The sequence below is a fragment of the Arvicanthis niloticus genome, chromosome 2, assembly GCF_011762505.2.
Source record: "Arvicanthis niloticus isolate mArvNil1 chromosome 2, mArvNil1.pat.X, whole genome shotgun sequence".
Taxonomy (NCBI): domain Eukaryota; kingdom Metazoa; phylum Chordata; class Mammalia; order Rodentia; family Muridae; genus Arvicanthis; species Arvicanthis niloticus.
In genome coordinates, this window is record NC_047659.1 from 38409942 (window position 1) to 38432570 (window position 22629).

At 36.4% G+C, this 22629-nt stretch overlaps 1 protein-coding gene across 10 annotated transcripts in view; it reads left to right on the top strand.

Moving 5' to 3' along the window:
- Positions 1–22629, top strand: part of Slc4a10 (solute carrier family 4 member 10) — a 261097-nt gene that overhangs the window by 221080 nt on the left and 17388 nt on the right. For all 10 annotated transcript variants that reach the window (XM_034496614.2, XM_034496622.2, XM_034496618.2 and 7 more), the window contains 6 exons: positions 896–1009; positions 2097–2258; positions 8909–9160; positions 10324–10392; positions 16099–16272; positions 16993–17115. In XM_034496614.2, coding sequence (XP_034352505.1) covers positions 896–1009; positions 2097–2258; positions 8909–9160; positions 10324–10392; positions 16099–16272; positions 16993–17115 — 894 coding nt within the window. The remainder of the gene's footprint in view (positions 1–895; positions 1010–2096; positions 2259–8908; positions 9161–10323; positions 10393–16098; positions 16273–16992; positions 17116–22629) is intronic.

Sequence of the window (22629 nt, forward strand, 5' to 3'; positions counted from 1 at the left end):
ACAAATAGAAAACAAATATTGTTGATAGTTGTTTAAGAATAACTACTCAAAAATGTCCTTGGGCTTGGGAGATGGTTCCGTCTGTGAAGTGCTTGCCCTACAAGCCTAAGACTCTAAACCCAGAGCCCCAGAACTTGTGTTAAAGAAAAGAAAGCTGGGAGTATCGGTGCACACCTGTAATCCCAGAGATGCTGAGACTGCAGTGGGAGAGAGGTGCAGCCTCCGTGTGCCTTTGCCTGAGCTGCTTGATGAGGTTCTATGCCAACAAGAAACACTGTCTGGGGAACAGCATCTCAGGAGGTTTTTCTCTGACTTGTACATGTGTGTGATGAACTGTGCACCACTGCACAATGACTTTCTACAATAAGAAACAGTTTGAAAATTGGCTTATATAAAGTTCACTTTAAATCAAAGAAATTTAAAAATTTGCCCACACCGTTGTGTGTATTACTAATTGTCATACCTTAGTAAAGTAATTAAAACATGCTTCTTTAATAAAAACAGGTAACTTCATTTTAATGGTACTTTGGATTCATAATGTTAAAATATAACTTGTACGAAAGAGTCCTAAAATTCATCTGATACAGGCCAGACAACTTTATTCTGTGTTCTAAATTTTCACCTACTTGGGTCTATAATAGATACTTTAAGTAAATATTACAAAGAAAATGTCCACCATTATAATAAATCTTTATTCTGAATAACGTGGATGAAAGACATAAATACGTATTCAGACTGTAACATAGCATAGCTAATGGTAACACTTTATAATGTGCATATAACATAACATCATAATACTATGTCACAGCGGTCATAAAGGAGATTCAAGATTGCTTCTGAATATTTCTAGTTATTTATAGCTCCCTCAAAGTAAAAACCTTTTCATTATTTTTAGGTTCGATCCATAGTGAGTGATTTTGCGGTTTTCCTTACAATTCTGTGTATGGTTTTAATTGACTATGCCATTGGGATCCCATCGCCAAAACTACAAGTACCAAGTGTCTTCAAGGTGAATTTATTTAGTGTGTAACATCAATCTATTGTTCTATTTCTCTGTGTCTGATAGATGATATCTGTGACCCCAGTACAAGAGATTTTCATGAGAGGATGAATAACAAGCACTAAGAGATTAAGAAATAAATGGTTGTCTAGTATTAAAAAGGATCATAAAAATAAAACTTGAAGACTGCTTAAATGTTTCCTGTCATCTATTATAGTTGGAATATATACACACAATACAACAACGTGCCTAAAAAGGGAGCATTCTGAAGCTAAGGAACATGCATTACTGTGAGGCAGAACTGCCGAGTGAAAGGGGTTGGAAAACATAAAAACTAGGCTTGGGATGAGTATACCAACCACATTCTAAAGGCAGGACAACCCTTGTTGCCAGCAAACTTACTGCCTCAGCCTGCTTTCTCATCTGTCAAACAAAGCTAGGGACTTAATTGTCGATCATTTGCTGTCATAATGAATTCCTCTGGGACTCACTTCCAGCATCGGCCTAGAGCCTTTCGCTGGGCTTCTGACGTGACTAAGTTTCTAGATTTTTGTTTGTTTGTTTGTTTAACTTTTTCATATAGTAGCCTGTGCACACACCTAAAATAAGTTACTGTATTACACCAAAACCTTTTGTTTATATGTCTGCTTGTGATTCTAAACTAAAAGGAAGTTCTGTCTTGTTCCTAGCATAGTATGCAGTGTGCAATTTTAAATGTAGACAAATTTGCCTACAGTAAATAGTAAGTATTGATGTTATTTAATACAGGTATTGATTGAGAATGACTTTTTAATTAGTCTGCTGGAGTTAAAATTCAACCTCAATTAATTACTAGTCCTGGAACCTAAGGACAACTTATCATGGCACTCTGTGCCTCAATTTTATCCTTACAGTGCTGTGAAGAGAAAATGGGTTAAAAGATAACACACATAGAATGGGGTCTTCAATGGTGTAAATGCTCCATGAGTTCATTATTTATTGAATCTCAGCCCATCATTTCATAATTAAGAATTCCACATTTATATCTGTATGACTTAGTTTGATTAGGTATTCATCAATCTTGCTACTGATATATATGCTTAATTTTTTTTCTCAGCCTACCAGAGACGACCGTGGTTGGTTTGTTACACCTTTAGGTCCAAACCCATGGTGGACAATCATAGCCGCCATTATCCCAGCTTTACTCTGTACCATTCTGATTTTCATGGACCAGCAGATTACAGCTGTCATCATCAACAGAAAAGAGCACAAGCTAAAGGTATGTATTTAACAGCCATTATAATATAAATAATTCTTATTCAGCTGATAGTAATTGATGGCCAAAGGTTTCCTCTTTATTATGACTTCATTTGTTCAGTATAAAATACTGTTTTCAGGTTTGTAGTTTTTATTGTTTTCTAGGACATTTTGTCTTAAAGTGATATGAAAATTTAATTGCAGCATTTGTCTATTCTCTAGAGTCTGAAATATTTCTTGTAAAGGGAAACTGGTTCTAACTTTAGCATGCTTAACATTAATTTAATGGAATATTCAATTCTGGTAAGTAAATACTTACCAACTTGAATTATGTCTGGAATTGCTCTAGTTCTTTATTTAATGGCAAGTATGTTTATTATTATAAGGGAACATATTTCATCAATGTTTCACTGAATTGTATCATTTAAAATTATTATTTGTAATGCATAAAACAAAGGGAAACTTTGACCATAAATACTATAGTTTATAAATGACATCTTTGAGCATTATTGTTGATATTTAGTAAAAATATTTTATTTAATATAATCTGGCCTGCTGTTTTGCAACTGTAATTAAAGATTTTCACCATCATTTATTTGTATATAAATAACATACACACATATATATATGTATGTTATATATATATGTATATATATATATATATGTTAACTAAGTTCACAAAATATTGAATGGTTAAAAATAATCAGAATCAATACAGGAAGAAGATGCAGAAGTACTGAAAGAGTCAGAGGAACAGGAGGTGTGTGAGATAGGAGATGTATACCTATGAACCGCAGCAAGGACAACACTAAGAGACAAGCTAACGTGAACGAGGGGAACCTCACCAGACCCTTTAGTAGACCCGGAACTACAGGGAGCCAATGACTGCTGAGAGAGGGAGAACCAGTCTTCCTAGGACTGAGCCCTACTTGACTAGCAGGAACCAAGTGATCAGCTCTGAAGTCATATACACACAAGCAACACTAAATGGAATCAATGAATTATATTCATGTGTATGTGCATGTATGTGTGTGTGTGCGTGTGTGTGTGTGCATGCGCGTGCGTGTGTGTGTGTGTGTGTGTGTGTGTGTGTGTGTATGTGTGTTTGACGTATTTATCAATAGTAAAGAAGAGGCCTTAAGTTTAAGAAGTAGGTTGGAGATGTGGCAGAAGTTGAAAAAGGAAGTAGGGGAGGGAGGCAGGAAATGAAGTAATTATATTTAATTATTTTTTTAAATCAAAATCAAAACTTGTAAAATAGGACATAAATAATCTTATTCTGTTCTGATACTGAAGAAATTGCCAGCTACCTCTGCACATCTTTTATTTCTAAAGTAACAACTCTTGGGCTATGTACAATTTTATAAATATATTAGGATAATTAAAATGTCTGTGTAAATTATTTCATTGATATAACAATAAGCATAGTTATAAGAATGTACAATTATGTGTAATAAATTATATTAAGGAGTTTGCAGTACATATTAGAAAGAATGAGCATTCCTCATTATATTGAAAAAAATTTAAGATGAAACTTCTTTTAAAAGTAATTCAATTCGCCTGTGGTTTTTGTTAAATAAAATGTTTAATTTTTGAAAATATATAATTTACATTTTCAAAAATTCTTAATTCCAGATAATGTGACTAACTCTTGAAGTTCCTGCATTTGGGAGACTTAGTCAGGAGGATCATCATGAGTTCCAGGCCAGCCTGACTGCACAGTGAAACTACATTATTGAAACAGCACAGCTCTGTAGTCAGTACAGCACAGTGCTACAAAGTGTATTACCTGCTACACTCTACGACCTAGGAATCTTTAATGAATACATCTTGTTTTTCCTTTTTTTTTAAAAAAAAAAAATTACCTTCTGTTTTTGTATGAGTTTTAAAAACAGAGAATATGAAGAGTTAAAGGGAAAAGTGAAAGTTCTGTATTCCATTAATCTGAAAGTGACATTGCTTATCCTTTTCATACAACATAGGAAGCTTTTCTTTGGTGCTAGGGGTGTATACAACTCAGAGTCTTAAGTGTGGCATGCCCAGCTCAAAGCGAGTATTTATAGGGTGTATCTACTGCTTGCTTTTTCCCACATAAGACCATTACCTTAAAGACCATTCCAACTACATAAATTTGAATTATCATTTTAAATAACTGTATTTCATTATATTCATGCTTAAGATTGAACTAAAGACTGATATTTAGGAAAAATAAAGTCACTGTTTGCCTTTTGAAGAGTAGCTTGGCCTATGTAATAACAGGCAGAAATGCCACTGACCTTGCTGAAGCTCGACTGTCCCCTACAGGCTGTCGTTAAACTACTCTAGGTAGAGCTATTTCCAGCCATTAGCAGAATCGTATTTAGAAGGCTAGACGTAAAGACTTGTTGAGGTGGTTACCATGCCCTCCATTATCAGTGACTCGGTCTGAATCACAATGCTCTTGCTCCTCAGTCTCCATAGAAATGAGTATGTCCTTGACATTTACAGCTGCTTCAACGTTCCAAATCAATACATTCATTTCCTCCCTGACACCGAGTACGGTGTTACTAGCATACAGTAGAACATTCTTCAAGTGTTTCTTCAAAGTACTCGAATGGGTAGCATGGAAAAAAGAAGTACCTCTTTTAATATCCGGGCCCTGAAATAAGCACAGGCTATATTACATTATCTCTTTTGTTACACGAATAAATCAGCATGCATTTAACTTTTTAAATATAAATTTTAAATCAGCATGGATTTAGTGAACAACAGACTGGCTTCATCACACTGTTTGTACTCCACAGTAGTCAGTCTGTCCTTGGCCAAAGCGTTGTGAGCACTCTACACTCATGCTAGACAGTTCTTAAAACAGGGTCCCTCCAGTCTAGTTATAATTCAACAACAATAAAACATTATTATTATTATTATTATTATTATTATTATTATTATTATTTGCTCATAGCCATTTTCTCCTTTATGTTCCACTATGATGTACTCTATTGTTGCTGATTTCCCTTTTGACAAAAACAAAAATAGTACTTCTTACAATACTATTGATCAAGAATAGCAGTTTGTGCCATGGCTGTTCTCCCCGCCTGTTGCTACACTGAAATTCTTTCAGAGTTTCCCAGCTTTGGCATGAATTTCATGTTCATGAAAATATGTTCCCTAAGTATATCCCCAAATCACAAGCTAACTTCACTTCCAGCCTTTACTAATGTCTTAATTGACAGTTCCTCTTCACCTTGGGTGGAACAGTGTTCTTCCATTTCTGTGCAAGCACATGGTAGTCGATGCAACATGTATGCAAGTGCACACTGTCTCTTCGTCATCTCAGAGTTCATGTCATCTTAGATCTCTTCTAAAAGGATTATACAGCTTTTGATTTTTCGGCACCTTGTTGCCAGAACTAGTCGTTTTCATTTACGTGATATTTTTCATGACATCCAGAAAATGTTTTTATAATTTTGTAGTAGTAAATACACAATAAAGTGTTGAGCCACAGAGACTACCCAACTGATTGATTAAGTAACTTACTATACCCAAGAACGAGGGAGCATAGATTAGCAAAACTCCAAATCACCCCACTGGCCTTTGTGTCATGCAAACATTAAAGCAGCCACAAAAATAAAAATCTGACCAGGAAAGTTATTATATATCATATAGACGCACAAACAAATCCATAGTCTTTCTAGAATTTATGTTTTCCCTTTAAAATTGCCTAAGGCAGGGGTAGGCAAAAATTAACTAAATTCTTTCTAAAGGCGTTAAAAACAAAAGCTTGGTTTTGTTTGGCGCATACTCTGTAAACGTGGAAATAAAGAGAGACATTATTTTGTAGAAAAGAAAGTTTCTGTTAAGATACAGTGCTGGGATTTTCTGCATGTTTCTGTAGACAGTTCAGGCTTCTTTTGACATCATTTTTAATAAACAGCAATACAATCCCAGATCACTGGAGCAAATGAATGCATTCTCAGCGTTCGTTTGGCACCACTCTTCCTTGATGACTATGGCATTTGATATGTTCTTTTTTGCCCTCTTTGTCAGCCTGGTTCCTCATGTCAATCTATAGTCTTTTATGTGGTTAACTTGACAGATGCAGGAAATTGCTGCCAAGCTTTGAAATGATTTTTTTCAGCAGTGGCATCTGGGTATCAGATGGTCCTCTTGGCTGGCCTCTTGTCTTGCTGCATGTTGGTTTTAGTGGGGTCTGGTGTAGCATCACCTGTTGCTATGCTCCCTCTTCCTCCCATATGTCCATTTCCCATGATTCAAGGATGAATGTGAGAATAAAAGCTACAGTTCTGTCTTTATTTTGAAAAAAAAAAACCTACAGAAATATGTTACAAGGTGCAGAGGTCTCTCTCTGACAAAGGATACTTCCCTTTGGCTGGCATGCCTAATCAGCTAATAATTTGTTTGCAGCTAACAAGTTTTAAAAAGCATTTTAAAAGAAAGGCAAGAAGGATGCTGATTAATGAATAGAAATGTCAGAACTGCTTTATCTCCTTTGGTTTTTCAAGTCAAATTTTTCTTATTGTGCAGATAATTAAGGGAAATGTTGTATTCATTTTAAAGAGAGAATTGTTCTCTCTAAAACAATTATCTTGCCTACTTCCAAAAATCCAAAATTCCACTGCTTACATTTATATATAATTTAAAAAAACAATAATAGCTATAGGAAACTATTGTATGAGGAAGACTTTCTTCTCCCCATATTATTAAATTTAGAGAATATAGATGCTTAGAAAGTAAGGATGTGCTTAAATGACAATATTGAAAGGGGAGAGGGGCTTTGTCATTTGTCCCCCAGCACTTCTCATAAATACAAATTCACTTTTGCTAGTACCACAATTTTAAAACAATTCCAGAGGCACAATTGCCCTGAATCCCCCCCGACCCCCTTGCAGGAATTTGGGTAGATTCTAATTCACATTCTGATTGGCTCTCCCTAGAACAAAGCACTCTTGTAACTGCTTCAGGTACAGCTCTGTAAGGGCTTGAGTTTTATGCTATTAACCTATAGCTTACAAGATGTTTTGCTGAAGCCTTTTTCTTACACATTCTTGATTATATTGATGCCAGGATGGCATCTCATTTTCTAGGTCTCCCTGGGTATTTTATTCTCACTACCAGGCCAAATGTAACTGCTCTATTTATTCTATAATTACAACTATTACACTGGATTTTAAGATGTGCTTCAAGAATATATGTTTCCTTGTTTTAAAAAAGTCATTCTACTCAGGAGGCAGAGGTAAGAGGATTGTCCATGAGTTCAAGACCAGGCTTGTGTATATGATGAATTGCAGGACAATTAGGCTACATAATGAGAACCTGTATAAAAAGAAAAAAGGAAAGGGAGAGAAAGAAAGAGAAAAAACACTATCAATCTGTGACATCTATTGATTGTCTCTTGTGTGTTAATAAGTATACTAAGAAACTATAGAAAATACTGAGAAATGAGTTGATGTTATCTGTCCTTAATAAACTTGAATTTATTATAGTAGAGCCTAACATGCACTTAGTATTTATGATAGAGCACACATTACTCTCAATCATTTTTGAATTAAGTAATTTAATTATCACAACCTAATGAGATACCTTTAATTGGCATTATCAACTTCTCTCAGCTAGGAAAAGATCCAAGAGATTAAATGATTGACCTAAGGCCATTGTTGACCTTTCACTTATATTTTTGTCTTTAAATTTCCATTTTTTTAAATTGAATATAGATTCTTCTTTTATATAATATATCTGACCACACTTTTTCTTCCCTCCACTCCTCTCAGATCCATCCTCTACCACCATTTCCTCTTCAGAAAAGAGCAAGCTTCCAAGAGACAACAGACCCAAACGGACAAAACAAAATACAATAAGACAAGGCAAAAGCACTTATATTGAGGCTGGACAAGGCAACCCAGTAGAACAAAAAGAGCTCCAAAAAGCAGGCGAATGAGTCAAAGATAGACCTGCTCCCACTGTTAGGAGTCCTACCAAAACACTAAGCTAACAGCCATAACATATACACAGAAGACCTGGTGCAGAGCCACTCAGGTCCTGTGCTTGCTATCATTTGAATCCAGCAATGAACTTCCAGAACATACACTCTTAGTCATCATATTGCATGGACTGTCATGAAGTAGTATTGAAAAAGAAAAGTAAGAGCCAAGTCACAATATAAGTCAAGATTTTTGTCACCTCTGTGGATAGCAGTGTGCTTCAGCATCTTTGAGCTGTCTCCTCAGAGATCTACCCAATCAGCCAATCAAGAGAGCAGTCTCTGAGCACCCTGGCACCCACTTTATTTCCTTAATTTTCCTTCTGCATTGAGTGCAGGATAGTGATAGTGGAGCGGAATGACAGAGGAGGCAGAAACACAAATGCTGTTATTTCAAGGGATAGCTGGAGTCTCTGGCTGTTGAGAAGAAAACAAAATAAGAATAAGGTCACAGGCACCAAGATAAAAGTGAGATCAGAGAAGGGAAGTTGGGCTCTGTGATATTATATTTTCCAATAAAATGTCACCCCTGAAACAAGAGCAGGCTCTTGAAAACAGTATCTTAGAACTTAGCCGTGGAACATCTTCTAGGAAGGGCCTCTCAGTATTGTCAGGAAGTGGTTTCTATTCTCAGCCAAGCCCAGTAGCTGTGTTGGTGACACCATTGCTTTCTCTTTCTTTTGTGTCTCTATCAGAAAGGTTGTGGCTATCACCTGGATCTGTTAATGGTGGCAGTCATGCTCGGGGTGTGCTCCATTATGGGCCTGCCATGGTTTGTGGCTGCCACAGTCCTCTCCATCACTCATGTCAACAGCCTCAAACTGGAATCAGAGTGCTCTGCCCCAGGAGAACAACCTAAATTTCTCGGCATTCGGGAACAGAGGGTGACTGGGCTCATGATTTTTATTCTTATGGGTTCATCTGTTTTCATGACCAGCATTCTGAAGGTAACAAAATCATCCCTTATGAGTGAGAGAAAGAATTCATATGTGTAAGATATGACTTTAATATAAACATCACTATGTGAATATCACATGGCATGAGATGATTTTTTAAAATGTTTACGTAATTCTCCTTCACCAATGAGAAATGAAAATTTGTCCTGTGTTTCAGAATCCTGAAGTACTTGAAAGAATAATTTTGTTAAGCTTTCTGGCAGTAACAATTTTGATTTGTAATTTTCGTGACACGGGAAAGGACACATTTTTTGAGTAGCTAATGACTGAACTCACTGCAATTCTGTTCAAGTTAAAGTTTATATTGCTTTGTCAATCTGTATATTAAATATTATTAATCTGTAGATTGAATATTATTGTAAGTCAGTGGTGTAGACAGAGCAGGACAATGACCATGCCATGCTCACACAGAGAGCTTTATATTTTGAAGGCCTCACACAAACACAGCATTGGTAATTTCTATATTTAAAATTATTAAATTAATTTTGAACAACAGTAAAGACTGATCATTTTGTCATATAATTCTGGAAGCATGTTAGCTGCATTATATATTATCATTCATTTTGATTGCTGAAAATATTAAATATTAATCGAATTGTTTAATTTACACAGTAGTTTGTATTTAATCATTGAAAACTTATATAAGTACTAGAATAGAGGATAAAATGAGCTAATCCAATAAGGAAACTTTGAACAATCCACCTGGTGACAAATATTTGCCACAATGAAAGACCAAATTGTAAAAGTAAAATTTCACTTCTTACCTTTAATCCAAATATCTTACCCATTTAAAAGAGAATGTGAGTTGTCTTTACACTGGCTATTAGCCAATGCTTACTGTGACTCAGTAGAGCCCACAGTGCCGTTTCTTAGGACTCACGCAAGTTTTAGAGTAAAGTTAGTTCTTATAGCTACTCTATCATTATCATCTCCCCGATTTGAGTAACTAAGGTGCAGGCAGCATAAGTGACTGCTTAGTGCTTAAAACATAAACATGCAAAGGTACAGTTTGAAGTTATGTCTTCTGATTCTGAACCATACTTGATCCCAGCATGCTTTCAACTGTCCTTTCCCCTCTCTGATAATTGCAAAACTGAATGACCATGTGCTGGAAAATAATGCCCAGCACTTTTCTAATTTTTTTTCTTTTACAGTTTATCCCAATGCCAGTGTTATATGGAGTATTTCTTTATATGGGTGCTTCATCTCTAAAGGGAATTCAGGTAAATTACTTTACTCTTATAGATATGTCTGCTGTAACTTAAAGTATAGATGCCAAGTCACGTGACAGCAAGGCTTACCTGAAGACAGGCTTTCCAACCACATGTAAATTTTATGAAAATGGCCAGAATTGTAGATGCTGAAGAGGAAGCTCTGCTAAGTGAACATTCTCTCATTTATGTGCAATACCCCCCGAACATGAGTCATCTTAAATTACTATGTGCATGTGTGTATGTTTGTGTGTCTGTGCGCACTCATGCGCCCACGTGTGCGTGCTTAAAGGGAGAATGCATGTATGAGTGGAGTCCAGAGGATACCAGTGGAATTCACTACCTTAGAGTCAGAATCAAGTACCACCACGACAGGCTTTATTATGTGAGCTCTGAGGACCTGACCTTGGTCTTCATGCTTATATGGCAAGCACTTTGCCAGTTGAGCTACTGTTTACCATAAATATATTAATACTGAAAATTTTGGTTTAATCACCTTTTAGAAAATGAATTAAGTTCATTTCAAAATATACACAAATGCTATTTTTGATACTCTAGCAAGCCATGTTTATGGGACCTACCCATAACAAAAGAAAAATACCTCATGCAAAAGACAAATAATTTCTTCAAAAGAATGTGCTTGTTGCATGCAACATATACTGTTAAATGTTGGAAACAGGCAATTATCCAACATCAATGAAGAAAAGCACATTTGCTGAAAATTCATACACATTCATTTGCTGAAAAATGATAACAAAAGAAACATGGCAAAACGATTATAATACAAAGGAAAGGAAAACCTGCCGTGTGTTTACAAAGCTCTGAGCTGGGGTTGGATCAAACACTCAAGGTAGAAACATAAAACTAATTTGCCAACAGGGTAATATACTCTCTACTCTTCTTTTTCTTTGATGTTTGTTTATTTTCTATTAAAATTTCATAATAAAATTATTTTGAAAATTAAGCTATAATTCAGGCATAACACAAGGAACATTTAAATGTTAGGGAAAGTATAATTTAAATATTATTTGAATAATATTTTAGGTGTTGTGTTAGTTGTATTTTTTCTGGCTAAGATGTTACTATGTAATTTAGTAGGTAAATAAAGAAATATCTATTATCTCAATATTTTCAAGTCATGAATCTGGAAGCTTAGCTGTGTCTCCTGATTGACGAGGGTTGCCAGCATCTGGAGATTTGATAGGGTTGTAAGATCATCTTCAAGATGCCTTAAAACATGGCTGAGCACACGAGGCATTACTGGCTCCTCTCCTTTTCTTATCAGTAGTCCCCTATTTTTACAAATGCTCACATTAGAGACTTCTTCTTTGGAGTGAGAAATACAAAAGTATTGTAGGGTGGGGGACAGGAAGGGAGACAGACAGAGATAGAGGTAGAGAGAATGCTTTTTGGTTTACTCTTCAAAATTACACGTGGTCAGTCTTTCAGGTTTTTCTGTTGGCTCAAAGCCATCAAGTCCATTTTGTACAAGAGGAAGGAAATCAAACTTCGCTTATTGAAGAGAGTCAAAGAATGTGTAGAAATATGTATAAACCTCCTGGGTGCACTCTGAATCTTTGGAGAGCTATTGGCATATTCTTTCTGCTGATTTCGTTTAGGATGCTGTTACAGTTTGACCAATGAGTGGTCCCTCAAAGTCATGTCCCACCAAATTAATAACCAGAGTCTTTATGAACCAAGAAGTTTTATTGTATTTCTATAATTAAAATACTTGAAAATTTAAGAGTGGAAAAATTAATTTGGCTCATGGTTTCAGGAGATTTCAGGCCACCGTAGCAGGAAGCTCTGGTAGAATAGTTCTGTCCCACCAGTAGAAATATTTGGTAATGGTCGGTCGCAAAGCAGCAAACCAGAAATCAGAGAGTGTGGTACTTGAACTATTGGCTGGATATAACTTTGAAAGGCCTGGCTCCCAGGATCCTTTTGATACCCACCACCACATACTAAAGGTTTCATAACTTCCCAAAGTAGTGCCACCACTGGAGATCAAGTGTTCTCAACATGAGCCTGCTGGGAACACCTAAGACTCAAATCACATCTGACAGGACTCAGACATAAGACATGCTAAGAGAGTCCTGTTAGCATGGAGGTAGAGATTGGAGTTCTGTTACCACACGGTAAGAATATAGGAAGCGGTCAAAAGCTGAAAGAAGTGAAAAATGTTCTCTCCTTGGCCAGAAGGATCAGAGTCCTGCCAAAATCTCGATTTTGGACTTCTGACCTCTACAACTGGACAATGCATTTTTTATTTCATTAAACCAAAATGCTTTAGTAATTTGTTATACAACCTTCAGAAATGAATACAGATTTCTACTTAAATGTACCTTTGAATTGGCTTTGTTTATAACAATACCATTCAACCAAAACACTTCATTCTCTTTAGAAGAAACTATGTTGAGTTATTTACTGTACAGATCTTTTTAAACTAAAAATAATAGGAAGTGTATTGTTTACTATAGTGTGGCTATTCTAGCTGCTGATATTTCTGCTGATCAGAAAATAGAGAGGAATTAGATGCTGGCTGAAGAATAAGAAGTACCAAGTCTGTGTCTGAAGAAATTGACCAGCTGCCTTTTGACTTTGAGAGAAGCAGCATCCAGACCTAGGGATAGTGTTAGTTGTCAGAACTGAGGCAAAATATCAACAAGAAGCTGTTGTAGACACTGAAATATACAAACTGTAGGGACTCTATGCCTCTAGGAGGGGAGAAGATGATAGAGAACTGTTGTGTTTTAAAATTTTGCTCAAAAAAGATTTAATGTGTTCATGTAAAGTATCATATATAAAATGCATTTCAGTAGAATTAGTTTAGTAAAAGTTTTTATTTATTTGTTCTGTTTTTTTTTTATTTTGTTTTGTTTTTGAGTTTTTTTGCCTTTGGCAAAAGTTTCAATGAGTAGTGATTTCATCTACAAGTGGAAAGCATTTATTATTAAGCCTCAGGCTCACATAAATATAACCAGGAATTTTAAAAACAAAATGAAATAATTGTGGGTAGATTACAACAGATTTTCTTCTAATTCTGCTCAAATGATATTTTTATCCACATAGTTTAGAATTAAACCAAAAATGTCAAGTTTTAGAATTATTTAGGATGTGATTCTTTCAAATGGAATTACGAGAGCATCAAAAGTTCTCAAGTCAAGTTTAATGTGTATTAACCACAATAACAAAAGAGAAAGCCAAGGCACACTTTGACAGGTCTCACACTGAGAAACAGAACTGGTAAAAATTTAAAGTGAACAGTTGAAATTCCTATTGAGAACTGAAGCTAACAGAATGGGAAGATATTGCATGTTGCTATTTGGACACGATGAAAGCCAAATACAAATCTTAGAATATATTTATCACAACCGTTATTCCTGTAGAAATGATAAACAAAGCAAGCATGTTAGCCATCTATGTTAGATATTTCAAGGAGCATGCTACTTTGTTACCAAGCACATTGGAGGAATCTTTATGGCACCTGGCTTTTTGACACTATATAGGAACTTACTATGTAGGCTTCTCACTGTGAAATATGGCAGAAAAAACAGATCACAATGTTCTCATGAATGCTGTTTCTGTATTCAAATATATAACCACATCTATATTCATTCCAACATTTCAGGGATCCAAAGTGAAGCAAATGTGCCACTTAAACAATAACAATTGAAGCACCCACTCGCTGCAGCACACTTATGCAACACACAACTCCCTGCACAGAAGGATAGGTGGGGAAATTCTGTAGAAACACTCAGTTGTAAGTTAGACGATTTTATTTCTTCCCTATCATTACTTCCACTGTGCACAAATTGTATCTATTTAATGGCTCCTAAAATTTAGAGATACTTATAAAGTAGAAAAGGCATGGAGAGAGAGAGAGAGAGAGAGAGAGAGAGAGAGAAGTGAGCCAGGAATGAAGATAGAAGTTAGTGCTGTCAAGACTTTCAGAAAGCTGGGCGGTGGTGGCGCACGCCTTTAATCCCAGCACTTGGGAGGCAGAGGCAGGCAGATTTCTGAGTTCGAGGCCAGCCTGGTCTACAGAGTGAGTTCCAGGACAATCAGAGATACACAGAGAAACCCTGTCTCGAAAAAAAAAAAAAAAAGACTTTCAGAAAATAACTTTGGGAAGTTATGAATGAATATTGATGGATGGAGTAATGAGCATATGATTATAATTTAGATAACTGAAGAGCAGTTTGCCACACATAAGGCAGAGAGCACCAATACCAAGATAGATTTGTGTTGTTTGATGTCCTAGCACACTTATCCCATATAAAACTGGGTTTTTACAAAGCAGGATGCTCTAACCCTGACACAGGACACTTGTTTATCTGCATAGTAAATTCTGAAATATTTGATGATAGTAGCTGGCACTTTTCTTATGGTAACTAAGAAATATTGTTCTTTGAACATAGATTATTTTATCATAAAGAACTTCATGAGACAGAGTAGTGACTGGCAGTGACCAAGACTGTTGTTTTCTAAATAATCACTTCTTGTTGGAAGTATTGTAAACAACAAAAAATGACCTAAAGATTAAGCAAGTGATTCACACAAAATAAAACTAATGTATAGTAAAATTAGTTATTCAATAAAATGTGTTGAAGTAAAATTCTATGGAAATGTAGTTTATAAAATAAATATAGTTATTTTATCTACCACTATGACAAAATTGAAATAGAGATAATACATTGATCACATTGGATCAGGCTGTATATTAAATTGATCCAAATAAGATAATTTGCATTCATGTATGTAGCTGCATTGATATGTGTTGTATGTATGTATGCATTTGTGCAGGTGCATATGCCTATGTATGCACAGGTTCACATGCATATGTGTGTGTCATACTTCAGCATTTGGGACTCTTCCCCAGTCAAGTGCTGCCTTATTTTCTGAGACAAGATCTCTTAGTGAAACTAGAGCTCACAGATTTGCTAGACTGACTGTGTCTATCTTTTACTTGGTTGCTGGAGATCTGAAATCAGACCCTCGGACTTGCACTAAGGGCTTTGCTTAGTAAACTATCTCTTCAGTCCCCGAGTAAAATAACTTCAATAAATTATAATAAAACAATTTGGTAACAAAAATATAGGTAGGCCAAATGTTTATGGTAATGATACATATGTTTCTAAAGACAGCATCAAATCTTTGTTGGGGATCAAAGTGGCAAAGTCAAAACTGCAGGCAGGGCTCAGTAAGGAATTCAAGGCACAGTACCAGGCTGCAGTGTTTGTTTGGAGCTTGGAAGAGGTTTTGACAGAGAAGGAGCCTGGTAGTACTTAGCACATGAGCGAGTATGGGAGTACTTAGGACGTGACTGGGTCTGGGAGTACTTAGCCTGGGAAAGCTAAAGCTCTTTCCAGGACAGAAAGAAGCACACCAATCATGGGAGGCCAGAAGGTTAATATTTGGGGCAAAAGGGAGAGATTATGTTATACATAGAAAGAGGGTGATTTTGTTTTGCCTGTCAGGTTACTGGTTCTCAAGGTGGCAAAATGTAGCATTGGCTTTCCCTTTCAAACAACACCCTGTTGTAATATTTCGAAAAGTACAGCGTAATATTCAATAAATAGTAGCTCAAACTATCATGCAATTTTCACAACTATGTCATCTGAACCTAATATTTTGGGAAATACTAAATATCTAATTGGCCTACAGTTACTGTTGTCTTGTTGTCATATGCAATCTACCGTCTGTTTAATCTTTTAGTTATTTGATAGAATAAAGCTCTTCTGGATGCCAGCCAAACACCAGCCAGATTTCATCTATCTAAGGCACGTGCCACTCCGAAAAGTCCATCTCTTCACAGTCATTCAGATGAGTTGTCTTGGCCTTCTATGGATAATCAAAGTGTCGAGAGCTGCCATTGTCTTTCCTATGATGGTATGAAACATCCTTCAACTGTTTTTCTTTTTTTGTTGATTTTGGGGAAACACATGAACTAAAACTGCAAGAGTAGGGAGGCCTAGACTCACTTTGTTACTAGAAATGCTAGTATAAACTTGAGCACTAAAAGAAGTATTTGCATGCCTCTGGTTTTATCTAAAGTTTTTTGTTTGTTTGTTTTTGTTGATGTTGTTGTTGTTATTGTTGTTGTTTGACCATCCATAATGTAATAGTTGAAAGCAGGCTGGAAATTGTATATTTTTTTAAAAATTAGCTTAAGGTATACTAACAGACATGAAAAATAAGGGCCATTGTTAAAATTAAGTTTAATCGAATGTTTCAAGCAAATTTCAAATATATTGAAAAGTATGATGAATTTGAATGACTATACATAATTCAAAAACTATTAGCATAATAAGAATCTTCTAATGTTCACTTATCATGGTTCAAGCTTTTAATTATATATTTAGGGAAGCATAATCAAATATATTTTATAGCTTAAAAAGTTTCTTTCAAATGCCTTCAATGAATAAAATATTACATTTTACTCTGGTGCTTTGAGAAGGGAATGAAAGACCAGGCCATGCTTTACACACGTGCGTTTTCAATTCTTAGTTTTGTATCAGCCCTAATACAGACTCATTTGTATCTACATCTTCTTTCTTTGTTTTTTGTTGTTTTGCTTTGTATTTTAAACTACTTTACTGTTTTCTTCAGGTATTGGCACTTGTGTTTGTGAGAAAATTGATGGACTTCTTGTTTACCAAACGGGAACTCAGCTGGCTCGATGATTTAATGCCTGAGAGTAAAAAGAAGAAACTTGAAGATGCCGAGAAAGAAGTAAGTCAGAATAAAATCAGTACACTATTCAAGAGAGAAGACCAATAGTAGCCTTTGCGGAACTAACTTTTTGCATTTTTCATTAAATGGTGATTACTAAATACAACAGGAAGAAAGATTTGGAAGTTTAATGTTTAAAAATATAGCTGGGGGGGATCTTACCTGAGTAAGTCAACCATATAAAAATTATGCAAATGTCAGTATTTAGTTATTCTCCAAATTATAAGGCTATTTTTCAGAGTTCATGACCATGGATGGGAGAAAATTACTGATGTGTAACTTTTTCTGAGTTACAGTCATGTAACTATTACTTTTTGATTTTGAAATGGAAGCAGTGATACCTCACCATTCGTGTTTTGCATGTTAACAGATGTCAATCAGTAGATTAAAATAAAATTGTTATCCTTAAGACAGACAAAATATTTCAGAGGAAAAAATTGACCTGATTTGCTTCTAAAATGATCCAGCTTTCAAAAAGTGTTTGAGTGTGCTTTAAGTTTTAGTTATCTTCAAAGACTATAGCCTATTCTGTTCATAAGAGAAAAGGATGAGATGTGGGTTTTAGTTATCTTCAAAGATTTAGCTTATTCTGTTCAGAAGATAAAAAGACGATATGTTAGTTTTATGAAATATACAGAGCTCGTATGTCCACCTGGGTCTTTAAAAGACTAATCATACCATTATTAAAGTCATAAAACCCACAAGGAATTTAAATGAAAATAATGAGGCATTCAACACTGGTTAGCAGAGTAACTGAGCCCAGAGATCACAAAACACAAAACCAAAATTTTGGTGTATAAATGAAAAGGAAAGAAACATTTTAGAAATGTGCATTGTTTTTTTTTTTTTTTTCAGTTTTGTTTTCATGGGTGTTTCCTAAAAGGATTCAGCCTATTTCTATAGGATATTTTTCGATCATATATTTATTTCTTTTCTTCTGCAGGTAGCTTTATTTATATATATGAAGAGTTTTGGCTTTGCTCAGTCATTTAGATAGGCCAGAATGGACCATAAATCCTGGTGAAGTTTTAGCTAAAAATATTCTACAAAACAGCATGTGGTTGATGGTTCCTTTCTTCATGGTGTCCACATGCACAACAGCAGCACAATGCTCTATCTTTTTTATATGAATGTTTCAATTTTCCAAATGTTGTATAAGGGATATAAAGAATCATGCTTCTAATAATGTTAATATATTGTGAAACTATTATTTTTTTTACTTTTATGTTTACTATAGTCATCTAAGCCAATAGACATCTTCTTAAAATAACACTTTAGCAATCCATACATGGCGTATTAAAACTTATTACACCTGAAATTTTTTTCCAAGGTTAAAAGTTTGAAGGGAAGTAATTTTGAAGTAAAAAATCGATTGCCTATGACTTTTCCCCATCTTCTACGTAATTATAGCCCAAGCTTACTCATCTGGTAATAGACACATTCTGGGTTTTTTTTTTATTGTCTTGCTTTTATTTCCTATCAAATATCTTTGCTGTATCTGGTACAAGTAGAACATATAGACTATGGTAGAAGCACCCTCTTCCACAGACTACCATCTCTCACACAGTATATTCCTGAGGCCATTCTCAGCGTGAAAGCTTCTTAGAATTTCATTTCTCTTAGTATTTGGAAAGCACTGCAGGAAAATGCTGTGTAATCTCCCATGCTATCTTTATTATTCCTCTTTAGTATTATAAAAAGACACTGTAGGATTCTCCTTTTTGTTCATGGCATTGTAGAAAACAAGTTGACAGTGATCACAAATGTATTAGAACTCGCCACTGAAACTTTGCACAGTGGTACCCAGCCAAAAGGTTTAGCTGAGATATGATTATTGCTAATAGAATTAGCCATTTCTGTTGCCCATAAGTACTGACAATGTTTATTTGGCACTTATACATGTGTGTGTGAGAGAGAGTCATGGATGCATTTGGGAAACTTACTAAACCTCACTGAGATCTTGTATAGAGTTTTTCATCATTTCACATTCTGCCTTACTGTGCTCTGCTTATATTTACTGTTTTTTTTTTTTAATTTGAAAGTAAAGATTTTAAGAGCAACTGAATACCACTAAATTTCCCAGAACTTATACTTTCAACAAGGATATATGACTAGAATAAGACTTATGGGGGCAATTTTGTAGTTGAGTATACCATATATTTATGGGAATGGTTTAGAGATCCTGAAAATCTTAGGTAGATTATGACAAAGATACTTTCACATGATCCTAATTGCATAGAAATAAATAGGAGACCCAGTCTTTCATTCAAAAAATAACCTATACTCAAACATTAAAATATAATTCTAAGGAGTGCAAAGAAGACATTACTCCAACAAAGTGGAAAGAGGAAGGAAAGGGCATGTGGAGACGCTTATGTTCTGTTTGGAGTTAGCACTGGAAAAGTAGAATTGGTGAGGCATGGAGGAGGACATGCGGGGGACGACACCAAAGCTCAAATCCAAGGTTCACTTTCTACTTGAGGGCCCAAATGTGGGTATTTTCTTTTCTGGAGCCTATGAATTCCCATGAAAGATATGATTGTTCTATAGCATCTTGTACCAATGCTTAGTGCTCCAAGAGCGTGTGCCATAGAGTGGATAATGGACAAGTTGTTCCGAAATGTTCACATTAATTGAGGAACTCTGATTGTGATCTGGCAAGATGATAAACGGCAGAAATGTCTCAGCATCCCGAGACTTGAATTTAAAGTGAGCTCACCTCTTGTCCTTTTGATGATAGTTACAAGTTTGTACCTTTATCCTCCAGGGTTTTCCTATCAGTAGCCCATTTCTGGACTTATGGCTCTGAGAAAACATTCATTTGACCTTAAAATTCAATAATGAGTTAAGCAGAATAAATAGCTACACAGGCCAGTCCAAGGTCGCAGAGCTTCTGTTCCAAATTTTCATGTACTTCATGCATATGCATATGCATATGCTTCGGTTTTTAGAAAGAAAGGATTATAATCAGGGTAGAAATGAATATTGGAACCCTGACATTTTGCACATTGCTCTGTGTAAAGGGAAGACTGCAGAATCAATTCTGGATGTCCAAATGTGCTCAGAGTACCAACATGCCTTCCTTCCTTCCTCAGCATCCTCCAGGACATTGCACACAGGACAGAAAGACTGCCACTAAATGCAGACAACCCCAGCAGAACGTTTTCTCTGGGGTGGAAAGCAAGGGTGGAGTCATTAGATAGGGGCTGGGAATGCAACTCTGTAGAAGTGTTTGTATCTAGACCTTCTTCATTACCAAGGGGTCACTCTAACACATACAGTATAGAAGCAAACAAAAAGAAGGCAAGTGGAGCCTTGTGATCATGAAAAATTCCAAGAAAGTACAATCTAAAAATAAGCACAATTAAACAAATTACAGCAAATGCTCTTCTTCTTAGAAAGGTAAGAATTGGCTGTAGGTTTAGGAAACAAGTCCTCATTACTGACACAGATAAGCAGTTTGTTTTTTTTTTATAATTCAGTTATAGAGTGGGGTAAGTATGTTCTATCTCCTGAAGCAGCACTTTCCCAAATTGTGGCTCCAGGAGCTCTGCTGCTCCAGCCAGCACCTTGCAGTATTTTAAGAATGCAAATTCATAGGCCTGTTTTGTCCAAGTGCCTGCTGATGGTAGAGCCAGCAATCCGTTTTCAGAAAATCTCCAGGTGATTTTGACATCGGAGATGAGCCTTTTATTAGATTCACGGACTCTCAGTCTCTCTAGTATAGCTAAGTCCTTAATACAAGATGATGGTGTCAGAATTTTTGCTCTTGGAGCAGTTTAGGCGATGACTTAAAAATGCTGAATCAGGTCCAGAGAGAGTGGGGGGTGTCAGCAGTTACAGGCGCTGCCCATCAAGCTGTCCACCCACATGTAGAATGAGAAAACAAAGTGCTGCAAACTGTCTTCTGACTACCACCACAAGCCCCCCCCCTCTCTCTCACACACACACACTTCAATAAGTTGCTGAGTCAAGTTCTGATGCATCTGTGAACTTCCAGAATTCTGTATGTCCCGCTCTATTTTTACCTTTTAAGGTTTTATTGTTTTATTCTACCAACTCTTTAATCTTTTGGAAACCATATATAATACTTCGATTAATTAATTAATTAACTTACATTCCAGTTGCTGACCCCCCCCACCTCGGTCCCCTCTCCCACAGTTCCTCATCCCATTCCTCCTCCCCCTTGCCTCTGCGAGTGCTACACATCACCAAACCTTCCTTTCCCTGGGACCTCAAGCCTCTCACAGATTAAGTGCATCATCTCCCACTAAGGCCCGACCAGGCAGACCTCTGCTATATTTGTGCCAGGGCCTCAGATTGGCCTGTATATGCTCCTGGTTGGTGGCTCAGTCTCTGGGAGCTCCCTGGGTAAGTTGAGACAGCTGGTCTTCCTATGGAGTCACCTTCAGCGTCTTCAATTCTTCCTGTAGTTTAAACATGGATGTCCCCAACTTTAGTCCAATGGCTGGGCATAAGTATCTGCATCTGTCTCAGTCAACTGCTTATTGGGCCTGTCTGTCTTGGTCTGCTGCTTATCGGGCCTCTCAGAAGACAGCCATGCTAGGCTCCCATCTGTAAGCACATCATAGCATCAGTAATAGTGTCAGGCCTTGGCGCAAACTCCCCACCATGAGATGGATTCCAAGTTGGGCCAGTTGTTGGACAGCCTTTCCTTCAGTCTTGTCTCCATTTTTGTCCCTGCAGTTCTTTTAGAAAAGAACAGTTCTGGGTCAGAAATTTTGACTATGTGTTAGTAACCATCTATCTCTGCTTGAAGCCCTGTATATCTGTTGGAGGTGGACTCTTCAAGTACCCTCTCCTCAATGTTGAGCATTTTGGCTAAGGTCACCCCCATTGAGTACTTAGAGTCTCTCATCTCCTGGGTCTCTGGTACATTCTAGATGGTCCCCCCACCTCCCACCCCTAAAGCTGCTTATCTCCATTTATTCTCTTGGCCCTCTGGTCTTCTCTCCTATCCTCCCCCCACATACCTTATCCTGCCCCCCCTTTCCCCTTTCCCCCTCTCTCCCTTCCTTTGCCTCCTGTGATTATTTCCTTCCCCCTTCTAACTGGAATTGAAACATCCTCACTTGGGCCTTACTACTTGTTACACTTCTGTACTTTTTAGCCAATATCCACTTATCAGTGAGTAATTACCATACATGTCCTTTTGAGTCTACGTTACCACACTTAGGATGGTATTTTCTAGTTTCATCTATTTGCCTGCCAAATTCACGATGTCCTCGTTTTTAATAGCTGAATAGTTTGAATAGTATTCCATTTTGTAATTGAACCACATTATCTGTATCCTTCAGTTGAGGGACATCTGGATTGTTTCCAGATTCTGTTTATTAAGTCTGCTATGAACATGGTCATTTATTATTTTTTAATTTTATACATATGCACTATCTGCAACTATTCGTTGAGAAAATGAAATGGTAGTTGCTTCCTAAGTTCTGCAGGTCTCATTTGCCTCCTCAATAAAACAGAGTGTTGGACATGAGCACTGAC